The 24,439-nt window shown below is 35.6% G+C and overlaps 1 protein-coding gene across 1 annotated transcript in view; it reads right to left on the bottom strand.

Moving 5' to 3' along the window:
- TAPT1 (transmembrane anterior posterior transformation 1) overlaps positions 1-24,439 on the bottom strand; it is a 49,205-nt gene that overhangs the window by 15,837 nt on the left and 8,929 nt on the right. Inside the window, exons 3-7 of the mRNA XM_074147836.1 lie at positions 23,455-23,573; positions 10,753-10,915; positions 6,813-6,948; positions 5,858-5,955; positions 5,642-5,711 (exon numbers count right to left, since the gene is read on the bottom strand). Of these exons, the coding sequence (XP_074003937.1) occupies positions 5,642-5,711; positions 5,858-5,955; positions 6,813-6,948; positions 10,753-10,915; positions 23,455-23,573 (586 nt within the window). The remainder of the gene's footprint in view (positions 1-5,641; positions 5,712-5,857; positions 5,956-6,812; positions 6,949-10,752; positions 10,916-23,454; positions 23,574-24,439) is intronic.

Raw genomic sequence — 24,439 nt, forward strand, 5'->3', positions numbered from 1 at the left:
GGCTGGCCCTGAAGCCTGGCCACGCATCACACTACACGCTCACTCCCCACACACACACTCTTTAGACTATTTTGAAAAATGACAATTATGCCCCTGAATTTGCTTGTGCTTCCATGCAGCCACTGGTGGTGCAAGTGACTATGTAAGATTAAATCTTTTCAGTTTCCTTTAAAATATTTATTTCTGTATATTGAAAAGGGAAAGGAAGAATCAGACCTTCCAAGGCGTAGTGCATCAGGACTTCATGGTCATGTGTCAAAATCTAACCACAATACACCTTTTTTCCATGAAGGTAAGTCATGCACGCCTATTAGGGTTGTCATATGAATAGAGGTGGTAAACGTTTATTTCAAAGCCAGTAATGCACATATTGACATAAATGCAATAGGGAAAAAAGCAAAGTGTACTTTCTTCCATTGGTTCTGTGAAGTAAAGCCCAAAAAGGGACTGCACATACCCAAATCAGGTGTTAAATACTTTCACTCCACTTACGTAGAATCATAGAATGGTTTGGGTTGGAAGGGATCTTAAAGATCATGGAGTTCCAACCCCCCTGCCATGGGCAGGGACACCTCCCACCAGACCAGGTTGCTCAAAGCCCCATCCAGCCTGGCCTTGAACACCTCCAGGGATGGGGCAGCCACAACTTCCCCGGGCAACCTGTTCCAGTGTCTCACCACCCTCACAGGAAAGAATTTATTCCTAATGTCTAATTTAAATCTCCCCTCTTTCAGTTTAAAACCATTACCCCTTGTCCTATCACTAGACTCCCTGACCAAGAGTCCCTCCCCATCTCTCCTGTAGCCCCCTTTAGGTACTGAAAGGCTGCTATAAGGTCTCCCCAGAGCTTTCTCTTCTCCAGGCTGAGCAACCCCAACTCTCTCAGCCTGTCTTCATAGGAGAGGTGCTCCAGCCCTCTCATCATCAACCCTGCCATTCCAATTCAAATGGAATTCTATGTGCATGTTAATAACCCATCTGCCCCTCTACAAATTGTTTTGGAAAATGGAGACATTTAGTTTAAAGGACTGATAGCAGTAGTGGCCCAAAGTTTAATTGCCAATGTATCAGAGGTTATCATCACTTTTAAAAAACATGAAAAAGACAACAGAAATGGATGTTATTGGAAATAAAGGATGTTCCTAGGACAGCACCATGTTTATTATAGACTAGTGTAATTACTTAGCCAACATTTCAAACAATTCATTATGGAACTCATTCAGGAAGGACCCGAACTCTGAAGAACTCAGGTACTTTGCAGTGGTAACCAACAAGAAGGGCAGTGAGGTCCCAGGAACAGAGATGCAGAAGTGGCACTTCTACTCATCTGGGTAGAAAACAGTCTTTAGAACACCCAACTATTTCCTTCCAGATTCCTTGACACATCATGCAGGAATCCTTAATCAGGAAGGAAAAAAAAATTGATCATGTTAATCCCACTGTCTAGATGTGTAGATCAAAAGCTGGTGATAAATCATAGTGCATAAGTAGTAAAACAAAAAAAATAAATCTTTTGATTTACCTCTCAGCAAATCCTAAGTAGCTCTAGTGACAGCTATCTTTTAACGTGTGACCAGAGCACAAGAAAGGATCAGAGACTGAACAAGGAATCATCAAGGAAGCACTGATCTATCTTAAATGTACTCCTGCCTCCAAATCCCTCATCCTTAAAATGAATAACTAGATTACAACACTGGTATTAAAAAAAAAAACTATAGCCACATGAGAAAGCAGTTTGAATTCCAGAGACCAAAGGCAAAAGTGAAGGCTGTTCAATATTTTGATCAAAACCACAGAGACTGATAAATTGGGAACAAAGCAGGAAGAACAGAATTAAGGAAAAAAAAAAAAAAAAGAGTAAGAAATGACAAAGAAAAACACTGAGGTTCCTAAAGCTTCAGAATAAATGTGTTAAATTTTTGAGATGGGAGATTTAAAAAACAAGGAATAACCTGGCCAAACCCAGCCAAATGAAGTAAATAACATCCTGCATTACACCTAATGTACATCTTCATATGAAGTACAATTGTGTTTTGTGAAAAATTTAGTTTAGAGCACAGCTTGAAATTAAAATAAGACATTTAAAAGCATAAAGGAAAGCAGCATGCTGGGCTTTCAACAATGATGAAAGAGATTATCTTTATTATTTTGGTCTCTTTGTTCACTAATCCTGAACCCTACAAAATTAGCTTACAGGTATCTATTTGAAAAAGAGAACATACTATTTAAATTTAGGGAGATACTTCTTCCTGCTACAACAAACTAGAGGTTCTATGTTTTATGTGTAGAAGTCCTTTCCAATGGCCAGTTGTTCAGATTGCCTGTGTGTACATACATTTCCTAGTAAAAGCCAGGGTGACAATATGCCAGCAGCTTTTCTGTCACAAGTCAAAGCTGCAGGAGCAGATATGGCAGAAATCACAGGTTCTGCAGCTGCAATCTCAAGCAGCTATACAAACCCCAAGATATTTGTTCACCTCCTGCACCTGTAAGATAACAAGTTTGGGTTTATTAGATAACTGTATAACCAATTTATATCTCATGGGCTGTTCAGTTAGGTTTTAAGTAGGTGATTCACAGTTCTTTTAGTCCTGATGTTTTAACGAATTAGCTGCTACAGCAGAACTTTACACGGCCATACAAAGGTGAGAAGGATCACTGATTCCACTGACACTAATTCCAGAACTGGAAATACTGGGAAAAATACTGCAGTTAACACATCAGCTTCCTATCCACAAGCCAGTGCTGAGCACAATGCAAAGTGAAAGTGATTTCATGATTTCCAGTTCTTAACTGGTAGCTCGGTGGCACCTGATAGCCTGGTGCCTTACTACACAGTGTCTTCAGTGCAGAGTTCTGCAAGGTATTTAAATGCACAATACAGGACATAGCTTAGAAAGAACAACTGAAGCATTCATTTCTGTTTTCACGCTTCTATTCACAAGATTACTTCCTTTTAAACTCTATTTGTAGCAACTTCTCTTGAACGCAGTGTCCACTCTTGAGGTCACTGATATCTTACTTTTCTGGGAGCTGGGACTGTTTAGTTTGAGGAAGAGGAGGCTGAGGGGAGACCTCATCACTCTCTACAACTACTTGAAAGGACACTGTTAGAGAGGTTGGTGCTGGTCTCTTCGCACAGGTAACTAATGACAGAACGAGAGGGAATGGCTTCAAGCTCCAACAGGGTAGGTTTAGACTGAATATTAGGAAAGAATTTTTCACAGAAAGAGTGGTCGGGCATTGGAATAGGCTGCCCAGGGAGGTGGTTGAGTCACCATCCCTGGATGTGTTTAAGAGACATTTAGATGTGGTGTTGGGGGATATGATATAGGGGAGAACTTTGTAGTGTAGGGTAGATGGTTGGACTCGATGATCCCAAGGGTCTCTTCCAACCTGGATGATTCTATGATTTTTCTTTTGATTAACATGCTAAGTAAGAAGGGAGTTTCACCTACTCATAAAAAGTTCCTCAGATGCCTCTCTGAGACTGACCTTATTTTTCCACCCCAAGAATTAGTATATTTAGCTTTTTTGTACTAATCAGTACCTTTTCACTGAATTTAAACCATGTGTTTTGAGACAACAGTAGTATTTTGAGCAGAGCCCCAGAACAGGTGGGGCAAGAGGGAATCCATTCAGGCTAAGGTAAATCAGCCACTGTTGCCGTTGTTGCCCTACAGCCGAGATGGCAGACCCAAGCAAACAGCTGCAAAAAACTGAGAGAAAGGTGGGAAATATATGGGGGAACCTACGTTTAGTGCTTTATTTCAGCAGCCTAGTTCAAGCCAGGCATGTATTTTAAGCATAGGATGCACAAGGCTGACTGGAAGCTCAGTTCCAGCAGCAGGAGACAGCACTGGGATAGCACTGCCAAAGCAAGATGCGCTCCCGTTCCAGTTGCAGGAAATAAAACATTTATAAAGGGTAACAAAGTTATCAGAACACATGAACTGAAGCAATACTGATCCATCCTTACTGAAGCTGTGATGCAATAAATCTGTTCAAAAGAGGTGAAAATCTCTCCTAAAAACCTGCCTACGTTATTTACCTATGAGAAGAAAAGCTCTGCTATTTATAACCATATCGAGAAGTGGTTTCAGGAAAAGTTATCTGTTTAAAGGTAATAAATTAGCTTGTTTTGTGCACTCTTCTATGTATGTACTCACCTGCTTCCAGCCCCATATGGTGAAATGAACAGCATCACTTTTTCCAAGTGATAAAGGGAGATCTGATATTGCTATTATGGGTCTTCAATCATAATGTCTAGCAATAAAATATTGATATACATTTCTTCTGGCATACTGTTGCAGGTGCTTTTTATGGAGGAAATTACTAGCCATTTCTAATACCAGTCCCTCATTTATTTCAACATTTAAATCAAGAAAGAGGCCTGGCCTTTCAGTAGGAGAGCTGGATACACACTTGTAACTATTTTCTGTGAGTACTGGGAATAAAAAGAGAAAATTTATAAAAACTCATCTATTTTTTCTGTCAATATTTTAGTAAACATCAGTTTTGGATGTTCTCACTGTAAAGTTAAATACATTTAATTTTAAGAAATTTAAGTATTTAAATTTTGGAATCAAAAATACATGCTATTACCTCAGAATAAACACCTTACCAACCCGTCTGGGAAGATTATTTTTCATTTTTTTAAGAACTTCTATGAGGCAGATTAAAATTTAGTGCTAACTTTTCTGTTACATGATATATTTAAGATTTTATGTAAACAGTCTTTCATCCAAAGCATCACAAAACAATTGCCATTTAACATTTGCATGTAGCATCACTGCAGTTTGCAGATGAATTAGACAAAAAATGCATCAGCAGCCAGAATTCAAAACCTGAAGCAATTTGGCTGAAAGTTTAACTTTTGATAAAAAAAAAAAAATCAAAATCATCCATTTTTAAATAAGCAGCTATATTATTTTTTTTTAACCTATTGGACACTTGAGTTCTCTAGTTTACAAAACTAGGAGTTGGAATGAAAAACATATATTCTATTTACTTTGCTTATCTGTGTACATAGCTTTGACCAAAATGTCATATGCACAAAATAACAGAAACAAATATGTTGAAAGATCAGAAAATATTAGAAGCAAAGAAGCCCTAACACAACCTTAAAGTACAATATCTCCTATTAGTTTTGAAACCAAGAATTCAACAAATATTTCAGATGGTTTATATCAGTATTAGAAAGAACCACCACCGAAGGCTACTTACAAACAGCTTTTCCTCATGAAACACACATCCTCACAACTGCCAAACAACATGCATTCTGAGATCACTGTCAACACAGCACGCTACGAAGTCAACTTTTGAAAACACAGAAGACTTCAGAGACTTCAAAACATGGTTGTTTTGAGTATCATAACTTAAATCTGAAATTTGTATTTAATAATAACTTTAGCACCCAGCAAATAGGTTGTTTCAGCACCTAAAATAAAAACTAACCATTGAAGGAAAAACACTGTTCCTAGAAATTGAATCCCAGTTCCCACTGAACCAAAAAGTAATGAGGAAGATGAGGAATTCATGTCAGAATGCTCGAATTCACCAAGGTAAAGTAGTTTTAACATTAATATTATATTCAGCCTCTCACTTCACCTTTTCTCCTGATTAGCACAGCTATACGTACCGCTATTGGACATTTGAAAAAGATTGTTCTTCTCAAACTTCTTGAAAACACTTCCTTTTATTTCAACGAACTGCAAGTTTTAAAAACAGTCAGTTATTTTTTATGGATAAAAATATAATCAAATCAGCCAAATAATATGCAAATAGACATATAATATGTAAAGAAGAATGATGCCGAAAAATTTAGGGTAGCTATATAATAAAGCAACATACTTACGTTATTGGACATCATGATGGTAAGCAGTGATTTGTTGTGGGAATTGAAGGCCACATTAAGGGTTGTTGCTTGAACCATTATAAGAATAGCATGCAGGACTAGAGAGCAGGGTTAAGGAAACATATTTGGAAGTAGTTCTTCTGCACAACAGTACTGAACAGCACTGGAAGTCAAATTCCCTGTTTTGCTTCCAAAGCTTAACAAAAAAGTTTTTATCTCCCTGTCAACTAGATTTAGAGCAAGACAGTATGTAAACCTATGTAATGTACCCACAGTACATTATACCATTTAATAATTATGTTAATTTTTCTTGTTCAAAAAGAGCCAAATGACATTCAACATGAGAAACAGCAATACAACCTGCAGGAAAAAAAGCTGAGATGAAGAAAAGATTCTAAATTAGCCTAAATATTTCACAGAAAACAGGGGAAAGTACAAGAATTCTAAATTCATCACATCAATCGGACTATGCATCTCTTTACAGGTAATCTTCATCAGTTCACTATAAGGTTACTTCACACTAAACTCATTTCCATCCTGAACATGCATGAATTTATCATCCCTTCACGTCGAGAAAATTTTTCAAATTGGGCGTCTGTTCCACTAAATAACCAAAACCCACTGTCTTGATACTCAAATACAAATCAGAAATCAAAGTTTCCATGAATTACTGTTTTTCATTTTACTATACATTAGGTATTAAAAAAGCCATCTACTACTGTAATGGAAGGGATTATTATCCCATTATGAAGGGATTGTTTTTAAAGCAGGTTAAAAGGTTTTTTCATTCATTTTAAAGACCCATAGTACTGGCAATCTTACTTTGAAAGTAAAGGAACACTAATTTAGGAATACTATCAATTCTTCAAATATATTAAAAAAAAAAATAATGCAGAGCAATTACTGTGTAATTTAATTTAGAAAAAATTTGCGATTGATTGAAGAGAAAGGATACAGACATACAGCACTGCCATGAAGAAGTGAGGAATCACACCTATGTGAGCTCTTTTTCTTTCCTTAGGTTCTGTAGCTGTCCAATAAAGAGCATCCAAAATATCTTGTCCAAATGAAGAAAAGAGACGATCAGCCACCTAAACAAGAACAACGTTTCACTGTCTTAAAGCAATAGTTTTCTCTCCGACATGTGAATATGCCACCATAAGTACAGCTCAACCTTAATAAAAGTTTCACATATTTATCACTTTCCATCATTTGTGCATTTCATTTCCACTCTGGATTTCACAGTAATACTGTTCCTTTGGTACAGTCAGCAGCTTACTTTCCCCCTCAAATTTACTACCCCCGTTTCAACAGTATTTACAATATATAACCATGTAGTGTTATCTTAGATGCTTCCTTGGAAGACATCCAAGTACAGTTCAGACTTCAGCCTTTGATAAAGCAGTATGTAGGCTGCCTTAAACTGTCCTAAACGTTTTTTCCCATCCCTCTGGGTTTAATAGGGGAAAAAAATAATGAAAAGTGCATTTTAAACATGTGATAGGGAACAACATCAGCTTACAGGTATAAAAAAGGCTGAAATTAGATTTGGCTGTACTTTCTCCTTACATCTTGGAATAAAGCATATACTCAATACAAATCCCTGCATAAAGCAGAATTCAAAATTAAAAGTACTATAACACAACAGCAAGTGATCAAGAGGGACTAGAAAGTCTGTCAAAAAGGGAAAATTAGTTTGAAAAAACTACAAATACTTGAAGTGTAATCCCAAGACTATATGCACAAGTAGGAACAAAAGTTGCAGTAATTCTAAAGATAGGAAAAACACGGACAGCGACCCGAGCTTATAATTCAATACCACAGCAAGAAAGGTCACAGGGCCTTCCACCAGTTCGCAACACTTCATCATCATCAAGCATGTAAAACTGAAGATCATTACAAGGAAAGACTTTTTTTTCTGCCTTTACACTACAGTTCAGTAATTTCAAGACTAAGCTGCACAGGACAACAAAAATAGCACTTCAAAAATTAAATACAGTATCACAAGGCTGACGTCTGGCCAAAAAAAAGACATTTCTCTCATCACTTACTAACTGAACCAAACAGAAATAGTTATATATGAAAAACTGATTGTCTCTACATGATAAAGACAACTGATAATTCCTCTGTCTTTCTGTAAGACAACAATTTTGGACGTGTTCAAACAACATGTAGCAATATAGAACTAGGTGCATGATGTACCTGCAAATATTGAACCATACCTATTAACTAGAAAATAAGTTCTTTGGACAACATAAGTAAACCGTAAACCTAGATTTGGGAATCATTTCCAGACTTTGTTAATTAAGAGTTCTAAAAGTAAAAGATACTGAAGGGAGAAAAGTCATAGACTTTAAATAATTCAAGCCAACATTTATTGAAGTTTCCTAAAACATGAAGGCTGAATTAAAACAAATTTTTACTGAATGTCTCAAGCAAACTGTACTGTATGCTGCTCTTTAAGCATCACCTATGAAATAAAATGAACAAAACCATGAGGTGATGAATTATAATAAATCTGAAGTTCAAAAAACCCATCAGTTTGAGAGATATTTACAGTGGTATTGTTTTCGGCTTTTAAATTTTGTAAATTCAGGTGTTCTGCATTATTTGGTTCCTGCTCATTGTGATGACCCATTGAGTAATTACACCTGGTGTAGTAACACCAACTACAGAATGCTTAGAGTTTGGTAAGTTTTTGTTCACAATATTGTGAGGGTTTTAATAGGTAAAATAGTGGCTTTGCTTTCCTTTTTATTTAAGCAGTCGTTGTTTCTTAGCTGATAGGATAGAAAATATTAAAACCCACCACACAATATTGTTGTTTGCTTTTCCAAATACGACTTACCTAAACCCTACATGCCGGCTCCAGACTCCAGCAGAATTCCATGGTGAGTGCTGTCACCAGCATAACGCACACTGGGGCTTCACAAGGAGCAGGAGCCGGTGGGTCTGAATCTAAAAAAGAAAAGTGTCATTTTAAGCCAAACGTGCTGAATGCTCCCCTCAGGCTGTCCATCTGGAGCATTCAGCACATGATTTGAAGATTCTGCATTCCTCCTATCTGTCCAGGACAGTATTCCCTGGACTTACCAACAGCCGAAAACATTAGGACATTGTAAACATCTCTGTTGCTCAGTGATTTAACTAAACTAAAAAGATCTTCCTATTTTGAAAACTTGTGAAAATGTGAAGTTTATTACTTAAAAAACTCCACATATTTAACAGTTTCTTAAAAAGCATTGCTTGCATTAGTAGCAAAGAAAAACAAAGTTCACCCAAGTACTCTAAGCAAGGCAACACTCAAACTGTTGAAAGCTGACTATCAACCAAGTCTTTCAGTGGGATCCCATGACATTTTCCGCCAATACTGTGGCTGCAACCTAGCATGGTAAAAGAGGCCCTTTAAAAATATGCCCTCTGCTTGGATTTCATGAGACATAATGGAAATTAAATAGTTTCCAACTTCGAAGTCTAACATAGTTTTCCTAGTAACTATGAGTGGTAAGAGGTCCCCCTTTCCTAAGAAAAAAACTCAGGGAGCACTTCTCAGTTGAGAGACACAATTTTGGTTCTGACAAACGTAGCAAAGAAACTAAACTCAACTCTTCATTTAAAATGGAATTCTTCCAATCTTCCAATTCACAGCAAACACTGCAGTCTATCTTCAAATTGGTAAGCACATAGGGCTGTACTTTCTTAGCTTTAAGAGAAGCGACTTGAAGTAGTCTTGAAATAAAGAGAAATCACTATTTTGAGCTCATGTATTTATTTAGTAAGTGAAAATCTCTCACAGATTATACAGCTATATATGGATGACTATTTCCCAACACAACTAAAATCCACACAGTAACTTAATTTAATATTTGTTCGTGTTTTTTCAGCAAATCTAAAATCAAAGGAAACAAAACCCTATGAATAAACAACTGAGGTGGCCTGTAGGATATTTATTTCACTTAGGATAATGAAGTGTGTTCCTTATGCAATATTTTCATATTTTATGAGGAAAGAACAAGTATCTTCAGACAAAATACTCAGATTTTGCATAAAGCATAGCCCTGTTTTAGCAGTCTTCAAACAAAGGTGCAACAGATGTTCAAACAAGGATTAATATCTTATTCAGAGATCCCAGAACCCTGGTAGAGTAACTCTTGTGTACAAAGCTCTGATTGAGTCCTTTTAAGAGGTCGTATTCCTCGTATGTCCTATATTTGCAGGACACAGATAAGATTGTAGCTATAAAAACATTATTTACTTTGTGAATCATTGATCATAGAAGTAAAATTAAAAATCTCATGCTTTACATTAATAACAAAACAGAAAGACTTTTTTTTCCCCCCAGAATTTCTCTTTATCTTACCTCCTAAACCAGAATTTCCTTTTCTTGTTTCACTATATTCATTCAACTTACTGCTTTTGTACTCAGGCTTTTGCCCAATAGCCAGGACTGAGACAGGTTAAGCAGCAACATCTGTCCTTGCATACAATGAAAGCTATATTTCCATCACGAAGAATTAAAAACCAAATTCCACGTCTTCTACCATCTTCCTTCTCTGCTCTTTCAGTATCTTACCACTGTTTCAAATCAATAGTTTTGACTTTTCTCAATGAGTTCAAAATGTCATTCATTCCACTTCTTCATTTCAGTTTAAGAAGTTCTTTAAGTTTCTTCTTCCATTTCCAGTTCTCAATTTTCATTCTACTAAATTGATTGATAAGCTCCAGGAACTAGGTAATATGAAACAGTATCTACAAAATATATTTTTCACAAACTTGTCTGTTTCACTGCATCTAGGCTTACCATGGCTACGTGCCATATTCTACGAACAAATACAACAATATTTTAGATAATCTGAAAATAAGCATGCTTGATATTCTGATGCCACCATTCTTACCTCAAGCATATTATAGATGATGTAGAGCTTTATGACAGACTGTCCCCTTATCAGATGATACATCATAGAGTAGTCAACATAGTGCATCATGAAGTAGCAGATGACCAATATAACTCCTTTGAGAATGTCACATACCTGAGCGGGTTGTAGCAAACGTCTATCACTGAAATACAAAGGGCAAAAAGTTCCACTAAATATCATATACCCACAAAATACAAATGTTACTAAGTCAATAGGAATTTACAGAAGCTGTTAATCAAGGATGTATTTTTAATGTGGTTTATTACTGCCCCTTCCCCCGTCCCTCGCTCCAACACGTAAGGACCATCACGACTGTGTTACACATTTACAAGATCACACTCCTGAACAGGATCACATTTCTCTCATCTGCCGCATCCATTTAGTTAAAATACTGCATTTGTTGGGTAAGAGTTCTCACTTGCTAAGAACCTTCTGCATGCACATCCTTTGGTTTTTAATTTACCTTCCCTCTTCCAGCCTGTTCTACTTATTTTGACTCCCTCAGTTACAGAAACTGTATTTGTTATAACCAAAAGAAAAAGAAATGAAGCAGTCATCTTCAATTTCAGTATAATGAACTAGATGCTGAGGAACAGGTTCTAAACGCGATTCCATATCTTCTTTTAGCTCTATGCTCTGCAGCAGTAAATGCAAACAGTTTCACATCAGAGCTTGGGTTGATCTTGAAACGATGCAGAAGTTTTCTATCTATAGCCCCACAAGTAGATTAAATGAATCATTACACAATTTCATCCAATAAACTAAAACAGACAGAAAAAAACAGCTTTACCTCCGTTCCCACAATAGCAGCCATAAGCATAATGAAACTGCAAGGCAGTATTTACTTGCCCATTTACTTAGTTTAGTATTAATAGGATGCAAAGCATTTATAAAGCCTTCAAAATCAAAAGGTTATTTGAGAATTAAATATCAAAAAAATAGAGAAATAATTTCTATTACATGTATGTATTTTTAATACACACTGAAAGGCTTTCACAGAAGATAACCTAGTGATTTAAGAGTACAGAAAATGAAAATTCCTAACTTTCATTTTGCTGATTGGTTCCGACTTTTGTGAAAGGTTATCTAGAGATTAGACAATTCTCCCATAAACTGATAACATGTTTAGAAAAAAAAAATAAAGTAAGTTGATAAAAATTCATGCTTTTTAAAAAAAAAACACATCCAAACAGTTACTTATGACCTCAGGGAGTCAAGAAATTCTACAGCCCCTGCAGAAAAGTCAAAAACCCCAGCTACAGGACTCATTCTATTTAAACACAACATCAGAACTAGAGTGTTTTACTTAGGGTTTCTTTGTCATCTTCCATTCCAAAGAAACAAGCCCCAAAGACAGCATTCACGCATTAGAACACTCTCAGATAGATCATGCTTGTTCTAGAAGTACGAGCGAGAACGTTTCCAGGACTCTCAGATTTAGTGTGTTACACTCTGAACGGAGTGCAACTGCTCCTTCTTTTATATACTTTACACTGCATAATCTGTATTAAAATTAATTATATTCTGAATAGAATTCAACCTGATGCTGCACACCAGAACTGCTTAGAGTAGCTTTCTCACCCTAAGAGACATTTTCTTGCTCTCAAAAGTCATCCTGTAACAGCAACCATTTTATTTCAGACTAAGTCCTTGGCAAAAAGCATCAGTGAATTTTCTCCACACTTCCCCCCCAACTCAGTTTTAACTGAAAACACCAATTTACAAACTTTAAGAAAACTGAAAGTGCCTATTTTCCAGCACACCCAGTATTCGCCTGCATCTTCATTCTTCCAGCCAACACCTACCTTATCATTAGAGAAGTGGTATCTGGTAGAGAAAACCTGGCTAGCAAGAGAGAAACCCCCTTCAAAAGGCTGTTTTAAAAGCATGGCAAGGTACCGATTTTTATCACGGGATGGTCTCTTGTTGAAATGCACTAGTAAGCAGAACCTGCTCAGGAAGTTCCCTAACCAGTCCTTCAGAAAGATTTTCACAGGAAAATTACTTGATGTCCATGAATCAATACAGACTGAAAATTACCATGTTAAAGTTTTCTGGCTTACAGATAACATCAAAGATGCTCAACCACCAGCCCAGTCACAAGCTGCAGTTATTCTGTGCTGTTAACCCTATCACTCTTCTGCTTGTGTCGATCTTCATCAGTGTGACTTCAGCAACTCAGGAGAGGCCAATTTAAAAGCAGGTAACAACCATCACGGGGGAATACAAACCCTAAGAACAGACTACACACCATCAAGAGCCCACCTGCTCTTCTAAAGGTGGTCTCAACTCTGAAAACTATCTCAGGAGAATAATACCATAACAAAGGCGCATCCACACTCGCACACAGCATCCTACGCACTGGAAAGATGAAGTATTTTGAGAATATGTTGTGTACAGCACAAATTCAGCATCACTGCAGTTCAATTCAAAGGCTGCCCAAAAGGGTCAGATCAACTACACTTGATGGCTGTGCCTTACAGAAATAAAGCTTTTGTAGAACAGAGTACGTTCGAATAATGTTTTTAGATAATTTTGTTTCTCAAAGTGACTTGGATTTAGTTTCTCAGTAGTTTGTGTATCTTGAAGAAACTGCAGTAAACACTCAATTCTTCCCCCTGAAGTTTTCACTAAAAATACACTCTATTAATGTTCTATTCAAAGTTGTGCAGTAACTTCTTGTGCTTCTCATCTATGTGAGAAGCAGAACCAACAGTAATACTGTGACAACTTCTTCAAAATACAGCTTTAAAAGAAGTCACAAAAATATCCTCGCAGTTTCAATTTACTGAGTTTGATGACAGAAGAGCTCTCAGCACCTCTAACCCTTAGTCAGTACAAGGGATTACTGCAAAGGCTGACTACAGAAAACTGCTCTCTATAAAGCAAAAAGAGAAAGAAGATCCTGGCATTTAAAATATATTCCAGTGTTCTTTCATCATACACTAAGAAAGACCCCTTCCTATTGACTAGGCAAGTAACGTATGGTCTACAACTAACATGTATCTGATTGAAAGAGAGATTAACCACGACTACTGCGTAAATCCACAAAAGCACTTTTATTGCAGCTGAATCCTTTTCCGCTCTGGCTAATGACATTTACAAAAGGATTTTGAGGTGTGGCTCTGAATATAATATGGGATAGGGATAATTATTTCCTACAAAGACAAGGAAATCAAGTAAGTGGATTAAGTCTAATCATTTGTCACCTTTTGGCAAATACACAGAACTAACTGCAAAGCCTGCAGTTACGAACTGAGGTAGTCAGTGTTCGGTGAGAACTGAACGTTGCAGTTTTAGTATATGGTCAGGCTCACATTGGTTTAATCTGCATTTGTCACAAATCATTCCTATCCTTCGCTTTAAACTGTTTAATACACAGAAACACACAGAGGCTGATGTTATTTTATGCCTGTCATAGAAAGTCTTAGCCTACCCATTACACACGTTTTCCACATTCACTTTTCTCAATATATGTTTCTACTTATAGTCTCCAGTAACTACTCAGTGCCAACACAAAAAGTATTTTCAGCACAATCTTGAGTACTAAGTAATCAGACCTTGTGATTAGTATCACTTACAAATTCATAATGCTGTACTTATCCATACCATGAGTACTACAGATTTTCAAAAAAAAAAACAAAACCAAGAAAAAAGCCAGTATCAGCCAAGCTATGACAACTATACAAATGCCAAGAAACAAACAAAAAATACATAGCATACTGCTAATAATACTTTCAATATCTGATTTCAAAGTAGGAAGCCAAGAGGTAAAAACTAGACAATACTGACCTACTATGTAACTCCAGAAACCACTGAACAGAGATACAAGAAGTTGAAACAGCTTAGCTCACTTCCAAAGACTTTGAATTTTTAGAGTTGTGCATGAAGTGCAACAGAGGGAAAGATCTCACATGATAATTACTTATGGGTGCTTTTTCTCATGAGCAAGAACATAAGAAAAATAAAGAGCGAGCACAACAATCTTACTTTGTATTTACTCATTCTGGTTACAACACTGCAAGTAGGAGAATCTTTCTATCTTTCTTTTCTATCAATTGGCCTTTTCCTTCAAAGCTATCCCATGCATACAGTCACGTTGCAGAAGTGAATTAAATATTAACACTTTCTTTAGTGAACTCCACTCTTAAAAGATAGCATAATGAGAGCCTTTTTCCAAGCCGCAGTTCTTCTGATTTCCTACTGGATTTCAGTTATGTGAATTGTTTCATAATTAGGCTGATTGCACAGCTGAATGTATTTGAAATTGCAAGTTTCACATCTCATAAGCCAATAAATACACGGATTCAGGGCATTTGGGTTGTCCTTCCAATGTGCCTTATTAAGATATGCGACTTCTGTCTTTTCACCTAATTACTTTCTGCCATTATTCCATTATTACTTCTAATAGTTTTGCTATATGTCATGTTCTCCAAGATGCTCTTAACAGAATTTTACAAGTGGTTTCATTATGCTAAGCCTTGAGCTCCCATGTTTAGCTGTACAGACTACCAAAGAATCAAATTTTTAAACTAAACTTCTTCAAACATCAAAGTACCTTAATAGTGAAGAGTAAGGCTTATCCACTCTTTCTATTATCCGCTACATAAAATCTTGTATTGCTTTACTATTACTACCACTGAATACACTGAGCTGTTTAAACATGAGATGATCCTTCAATCTGCAGGAATTCGGTGAAAATCCAAGCATTCCTCTACAGATAGACTCTCTCACATTGCAAGACTAAATAGCAAGTTAAAGACAACACAGAAAAACGCATGCAGGGACTTCAATATGCTACAGCACGTACCTAACAAGATGTTCAAACTCCTCAGCCTTTGGGTACATTTACCATTACATCTACTAATTGACAGAAAAATCTCCACTGAAACAAACCCTTATGGCTCCAAATAATGTAATTATACAAATGCATGCTTACGGGAATATACAAGCTTATTATTAATATAAGAAAGTGATGTGCAAGCTTTCCTCCTGTACCACCCTATTCCACCCCAGCATGCTTGTGTTTCAGCCCAGTCAATTAACCAAAGGAGAAGCGTGCCAAGCACAATGCTTATCACGCAGGGTCTGAGGCAGCTGAAAGTACAGCAAAATTTATACACTGCGCTAATCGACATCAACCAAGAACCAGGAATTCAGACAACCTGTCTGTTAATTACTTTTTTCAAGACTATTTATAAGCTTAAGGTTTAATGCTCACATTTAGAAAAGTGTGAACTTAAGTCTTTCCTGTTAAGAAAACCACTGTAGCTGTATGTGTTTTCCCTTTAGAAAGCTAAACCCAAGCAACTTTCCTTACAACCACTTAGGAAGAGTTACTTTCTACTACTTTATTCTGTACTTTCTACGGAACAAAATTAAAATACTATCGAATTAGAATAATATCAAATATTCTGGCCACCCACAAGTTTGTACACAAGTTTGTTCTTTAGGAACAAAAAAAAGAAAATCCAAATTATTTTCTTGATTACTAGTGACATTTGTAAGAAAATCCACTGTAACTGTTACAAAATTGAGTCAAACTTACTTCAGGTTATAAATACACCAGCTACCCAGTGAAGAAAAATTTGGTGTGAAAAAACAGTGTTTGTCATAGGCAATCTCCTCAGACAAGTGAAAGCTTAAGGAATCAGTTGCCTGACTCTCATTTTCAAGGTATGTCTATTTGATATCATACTCTAAAGGCCATGATCCCCATTTCACATAGTAATAAGACTTCTGTCTCCACCTACTGGCTGAAACCCATTAGGTTAAATAATTCATAAAGGATATGACCATACAAATGGTCATACTACTGATGTATAATGTTTGCGACTCAACTGAACAGCATGTTGGATTTCACAGTATTCTTCCTTTAAGTTATTAAAGAAGCAAAACAGCTCAAGACTTTCCATGTATCAGCACAGAATCATAGAATGGTTAGAGTTGGAAGGGACCTTAAAGATCATCGAGTTCTTGTTCCAACAGCTGTACAATTAAGTTACTTAGCATTAAGTAGAGCATTATTAAAAATAAATCACAGTTTACTGGTATTTGGCCTTAATGTTACAAATCACAAGTAGCTAATGCACAAGTTTGCTTAGCTGATTGATTTTCAAAAAACCCAAGATCGGGTGTTAAGTGTTTTAATAACCCTTGCTTATTGAATTTAAAGTGGTTTAATCATTTGGAACATAAAATGCACCCCAGAACGGGAATTTTTTCTTGCTGTATGAAAAAAAAAAATAGTCTAAAACTACCTCACCACAGTTTTCTATGGTCTGCTTTTCCACAACTGTCATTGCAAAATGAACCATGTTTTCACTCTATTGTATACAAAGCATTCTGCAGACAAGTATACTTGCCTGAGTACTTAATTATTTTAGCATCCGATGCGTAAGCTCGGTATATATTATTTTAAACTTAACTCTGCACAGACTGTCACATGCTACTATACACCTTATTTACTTTTGTCTTTCAGGCTTTCTGGTGCTCTTCACTTCTTCACTAGTTTGATTACATAGGGTTTTCCAGTCACCTTGCAGAGATGTTTGGGTCTTGACTGTTTTGGTTTTAGGTTTTTCTTGTTTAATTTTACAGTGTACTGCATTTTTAATTGGTTCCATTAGTACAGTCTCATCCAAGTAATTCAGATTACTCTAAACAATTACTCCTTCATAGTTAGCACAGATAAAATTTCCAATACTGATGGCACAGGTACTGTAATTTAAAGACATGAATACGCTATCATTGCAATAATGCTTTAGATGGGTATTTTAGTCTTAATAAAAATAATGAAACCACCTGCATAAACATTTATAAACTCTTAACAGTATTATTTCTATAAATATTATTGTACTTCACACTACTAAAAAAAGCTTTTCATTTATATAGGTTAATTGTTTGGCTAATAATGCCCTGAAGAAGTGTTTTAGCGCTGAGATTACAAGTTTGAGGAAGTATTTTGAGGCAAATCTTTTCTAACGTTATTATTTATTCAATACTAACACTTTGAAATAATTAGACAACCACTGAGGTTTATATTAATTAATGAACTAATTAAGTTATTGAAATGGTGGTCTAGTTAGAAGTTTTGTTTAGGTATCTTTTCTTTCTCCATTTTTACATCACAGATACTTGTATGGAACCTCAACTACAGGATTTTGTTTTACATGTAGATATTCAGTCGTGATCAAAGTCCTTCACTAATGAACTATGGTATCATAAATTTCTAATATTATATGAAGCATTAGCAAGAATGATCAGATTAACACATAAGGGATATTTTGCTGTTAGCAGACTAAGTAAAGATACCAGGGAAAACAAAACCTAAGCAAGTTCGTCTGAAGGGCGCAATTGCCGATAGAGCTACACACTAAGAATTTTCAAAATGCACAAAATGATCTCTTGGAAATATTTTCCTACAATTACGCTCAAATTTGGCATTAAGTTTGGCTTCAGGAAGAACAGCTATTTTGATCAAGTCTAATAGCCAGTTTGAGACTTTAAAAAGAGATACAGTTTACAGTGTGCAGGACTTCACTGTTGTAAAATTGTTAGATATACACACTGAGTGTTCATAAAAATATGACCCAAATGAAGAATTCTAAGATATGGAGAGCTAAATTTGCCAAGATTAGATGGCATTCAATTTCTCAAACAATAAAGAGCCTCTACATGCACACAACACAGCACAAAATCATGCTAAGAATGAAACAAAACCAACCTTGCTGTTAGGCCCCGATGAGAGCTGTCTCAAAATAAATAAAAAAAAAAAAAAAATGAGGTTTCAAATAAGTGACAACTAGAATTAGCTTTCATTAAGCTTTGATTTTTTAAATAACAGAATCAACTATAATTGAAGTCAGTAAATGAACACGTGCTAAAGTGCTGTATTTTATTATGCAGAGAATCAACTTCAAATCTAATACTAAGATACCTGGCAATGAACTTTCAGAACTCCTCAAAATTTATGGATAAGCATTACAAAAAAACCTGCTTGAAGTACACACAAAAATATAGCTACGAACCCGACTGAAGTGTTACTTAAAATAATGTAAAAAAGCTTAAGGCACTATAAACTAAGTACAGCAGGGGCTATAGTTTTTCCAAGATACCCTGTTTTAAATTGGGCTTAGCTGATGCGCAGGCGCTCTATGTAAAAAATGTTTCACATCTATTAAGATCACAACCTATTTCCACAGTGATGCAAAGTTACATATGGAAATATACCTACCATAAACAGCACTGAATCGATTTCATGTGTTGGTTATTAAACTAAGGGTTGGTTACTCCTTTGAAGTATGTTGGTTAATTTAGCTATACATTTGTAATCAGTCTTTTTACCGATTACATGTAGATGTGTGAATTTGGCTGACAGCATAGAATGAAAAAGAAAATCAGGATTTACTCACCAAGGAGGAATCCCTGTGACACCACATTCCATCCTATAAAGGAAGTGAAAGTGCTCTTCCCTTCGGTCTGATTTACAAGAAAGAAAGAAAGAGAAGGTTGTAATGTTGCTACACTATGCACTGTTATGGAAAGGAGAAAGGAGTACTTGGTCTGAGAGTTTACTACAGAAAAAAAACCTGAATACACCTGCCTTTTTTTTGGTTGGTGGAGAGCCAGACATTTTGGTGGGCAGGTGCACTACTTTCTCAATGAACTTAACCAGGCAATAGGAAGTTTAGGTATTTAACAGCTATAGCTCATAGCAAAAAAAAAATAAAAAGTTAGGCTTGGGAGTAAGTGTGCAACAGAAGTTCAAATTTATTTAATAACCTGATAATATGAACAAAGAAATAATGTCTATAATAAGAATTCCAGGTTTGGTTTGTTTGGGTTTTTTTATTCCTGAGATGTTTTCTTTCTACAGTTTCTTTCATGAAGTAATGCTGTTCTATACTTCCTACTGAAAAGCACAAATCTATGATTTCACAGGAGGGCAATGGGAATTTTCAGAGGTATGTATAATACAAGTGAAGTTAATGATGTTATTGCTGACAGGACCTAAATTCACTTATTTCGGAGACAAGAGAGCGGAATAAAAGAAAAACACAGACCACATATTTCTAATCTATATCTATTTCCACATGGAAAAAATTTAAATATCTTGTCAATCAATCTTCACATATAAGAAAATTCATAATCTACTGCTGTATTTTCCTGAGAAAACTAGAATTTGGAGAAAAAAAAAGAGTCTCGCTTTCCATAACAAGTCCTTACATGCTTTGTGGACAAGATGTAAAATGCCTTTAAGTCTTATTAAATTGGGAGTCCCATCAGAGTTTCACTAACATGCAATTTTAGCTTTCATGTGATGGTGGTTTTCAAATAATACATAAGAGCTTTTCCATATTCCCATAAGAGCTTTTATTGGTGTGCATCGTATTTTCAAGAAAAACAAGAAGTTAGCTCTATAAAAGGGTTTCAAATGAAGCAGAGATATTAATCTGCACATAATCTCTGTCTCTGAGGTATTAAAAAAAAAAAAAAGTGTCTGAATTTTGAAAGAAAACCGTACCTTTCAACCACAGGTAGAGTTAGTTTCAGGACCCTGTCATCACAGACTGTACTTCTGAAGAGAACTCCACCAGGTCCACTTCTCTCTCTACCTTATATGTGCTGTTCCAGCAAAGTATGTGCTTTTATGTTGTCAAAGAATATTTTAATTAAATGATTCAAAGAGAATAATTTAGGAAACTTCTTTCCATGACTTGGAAGAGAACACAGCAGAGCTGATTATTATTTTTTTTGTGATTTCAGGGGATAATTTAATTTTGTGAAGTGTTTGTTAATTTTTTTAAGAGCACCCTAGTATTTACAGAGCATAAGAGCAATGGAAGTTGCACCTGCCAAAACCACCACAATCTGATGATTCAGCCACTGCCAGTTTGACCACGGCAATTTAACCAGAAGTTTAGTTTACTTAATGACAGAGTGTTGGATTCTACTGACTGAAGTTTTCCAAGTTTTATTCTCTCTAAAATAGCTATGTTAACACCAATATAGCTCTGACAAATACACAGAACTAAATTTACTCAAAAGGAAAGATCAAGTGATGAGGAATGATGACTTAGCAGTCAAACTGAAGCACTCACACTGTCTAGGCAGAAAAAGGAAACAAATTTATTTAAGATACATTACTCTTTGTTCCCTTTCAGAGCTCTGTAAGATGGAATATTAAAACACGTGGAAGATGCTTTTATAAAGCACTCCCCCTACATTTAAGCACTGCACACAATACCGTAGTCAGGAATTAGCCCATCCTACATCAAATGTGTTTTTACTGTTTTAAAGAAATCATGGGTAATACAACCTTTTTCTGTACTGAAAAGAGCAGAAGGAGTTATGAGGAAATAAATGAACTGAAGCATAAACTGGAAGGGAGACAGAACACTCACTGCTCAATCACTTCACTGAGATGTTGAGAAAAAAGTCAAGATGAAGGGAGGAGCACTTTTATTTACTACACAGAATGGAATATGATGTGGCAGGTTCAAAGAACAACTAGTCATGTCTCTCAACACTTGACATTTGTGAGGAAATACAAGCTAAAAGAAACAGCCACCTGCTTTGAGTACCAAGTACCTTTTTTGGTACCAAGTACCACCTTTGAGTACTCAAGTACCTTTTGCAATTACAGATGTTTTAGCTATTGAGCTCTATTTTGTCACAAATACATAAAAATATATTTCACATTATAAAATAAAATCCAAAGTCTTTTTGCCATAACAAATCAAATCAGCATAACTAGAAAAACAATTAAAAAAAAAACCCCAAAGCAAAGTGCAGGCTCTGAATATTTGGAAATAAGAATCATTACATCTGAAAAAGTTCCATTACATACTATAAACGAGAATTGTGAACCTTTCAATAAAAAGCCACCAGCTTTAAAACATTAATGAATTAGACACAGTCTCAAGCAGTGAACAAGTAAAGCGTTTCTAGGGAAATAAATTCCATAAACATTCGAGGGAACTGTGACAAAAGAAATTGCTTCAGGAGTTGTTATAAAAACAAAGCCGCCTTCACTGAAGATAACCTCAGTTTCACTGTATCTTACCTGATAACACTTTAAAGTTAACATAGTCAAGTTGAGCAGATTAAACTGAATTCTATACTACCTCACACACTAAAACTACTGTCAAGCAAGCAGACTAAGTTTTAACATTGCAAGAGTGTGTACACATGTACACGCATAAACACGCAGGTGTGAGCGTATATGGTATTATCAGTGTTGCTTTCTTCAGCATATAGACCAACACCCAAAATCAGCAACTGGTCTTTCAAATTTTTAATTGGAATTTCAGAAGAGCAGAAAAATTGTTTGTCAAAAGCAAAGCTGAGTTTATAAACAAGGAAGAACACTTTTTAAACAGAAAAAAGTAGTATGAACCAAATGACAGGGTAAAATCCATTATTTACCTGAATTTTAGTATTTTAGCAATAGCTTCCATACAGATATTTACAAATAGGCACATAATTTGACTTGTGATCATGTTAAAACTGAATAGCTGAATATTTTTTTACACAGCTAAGAAAACTCTCTTAACATAACAAAAATCTGAGATTTAGCTCAAAATCATCAGCAATAATATATTAGAGACTGCCACCTAGTGCCTATACTAAGCATCAAAGTACAAACATTTCAATGTAACAATATACTTTAAAACATTATTTCTTATGCAACTAGACTAGCATTTGGTCTAACCTGAACATACATTCTAAACTCTGCACCTAAAAGCACTTCACATATAAAAGACTATTAATAATGCAAATGCAAGCAACTAAAAAAAATAATTAAAAAAAACCAATCAGCTAACATTAATCACCTTCAAGTTTGGGGAAATCCAGAATCAAAACCCTGAAGTCCTTATTTATTCAAGGAAAAATTACGACATCAATACAAATACTCCTTTTCTTTTAGACTACAATTAAGGCTTACATAATCAGCTTTACCATGAAGTAGCAACTTTTATGAAGGAAATTAATTCTATCCGATTCTTGATGACTATGGCAGAAAGGCAAACCAAAAATCCTATGAATTAGCAACTACTTCTTAGTATTGATCTGAACAAAAAAGCAAGCGGTTAAGATCTAAAATTTCTTGATAATATTCTGATTAATAAGTCCCATCCAATTAGTTTCTAAGATTCTTTGAGAGAAATAAAGCAACACATTTTATACAAGGATCATGTGGGCAAAGTTCACCATGGAAATAAGAAAAACTTTTGTTGTAAAAAAATATAAAATAAATCAAATTTTTCTTTCAATATCAAAGAGCCTATCAAAAGACATGAGCCAAGTCATTATCTCAAGTCCAAGAAATCTTAAAACACTGTTCAAATAGGTATTAGTTAAAAGAACAAAACTATAGGGTAAGGTTACATCCCTGTCCTTTACCAACCTGAATACACGTATCTTTTTAAAGTACATTTTACTTTCTTAAAGTACATCACTGTTACCTTAACCTTTGTGTCTGAAGGAAACAACACCACCAGTTAGTGACTGGTGCAAAGCTTAAAGGTCCCCCACACACCTTCGCTTTGGCTAGTTTAGACCAAAACATCTATTTGACAGTGGAAGAAGTCACTAGTAGTTCAAAAGGCACTGAAAGGCCATAAAATTGAGTGCATTATTTAAGAGTATCAACACCTTTCTCTTAAATCAACTTACCGTAAGCCATAGCAAGGCAACGTGATGAACCGGAACATTGCCAGAAACACTCTCAAAGGAAGCAGGGTGAATACATACAGAAAAGCATCCAGGCACAAAAAGATTCCAAAAAACATCAACTAAATTACAAAAATAAAACAGAAGTATGTTAGTAGTTTGTAAAAGTTACAAAAAGTTCATAGAGAATTATCTTATTCTATGAAAAATACATTTACATAAGACTAATTAACCAAATAAGCATAACACTCTCACTTGTCCAATCAGCTGAACAGTAAGAAAAATAACATGCTGTGCACTCCAAAGACTACTCAGCAAAAATTCTGCATCACAAGGTCCAAGCACCAAAGGCTTTTGCAGACTTCCATGGCTCACCGAACCCAGACTTTATTGAATAGATGAATTGCATTTGGATATAACTGTAGCTTATTTTCCAATGGTGACTTTCCTCTCATGTTACAAAAAATGTTTTGAACCTTGGGAAAAAAAAAACTGTAGAGCTGCGTGTATATGTGCACAGCCATTTTCTGCTATATCCTTTTTAATATGCTTTTTCTCAAAAAAATTGTTTTACTTTGTTAGTTGTCTATTGCACAGCTAATTACAGCTGTGACAGTTCTCCTTCAGAGAATATCCACCTTTTTCATACAAAAAATAATATAAAAAAATGAAGAAGTAAATTTCCAGTCACCCTCAGTTTAAATGCTTTATCCTTAATTTACAGAAACGGTTAAAGCCATTTCATTATAGCCACAGGTCAAGCAACACTGTGATAATTAAACTAGACCTAAAGTCTGCGGTTAGAAAGCTTTTATATACAGACTCTCCCCACATGACATTTCTTCTTTATCTGTTCTTTGAATGTATCTAAGATTTACCTGAATGGGACTCTAAGCATAAGCTTTTATGCTTCTGTCAGATCAGAAGCTAGTGATTTTTCCTGCAAGGAAAAATCTCATAAAAAGGCAAGCTTAACTGGCTACACAAT

Source organism: Numenius arquata, chromosome 5, assembly GCF_964106895.1.
Source record: "Numenius arquata chromosome 5, bNumArq3.hap1.1, whole genome shotgun sequence".
Lineage (NCBI taxonomy): Eukaryota > Metazoa > Chordata > Aves > Charadriiformes > Scolopacidae > Numenius > Numenius arquata.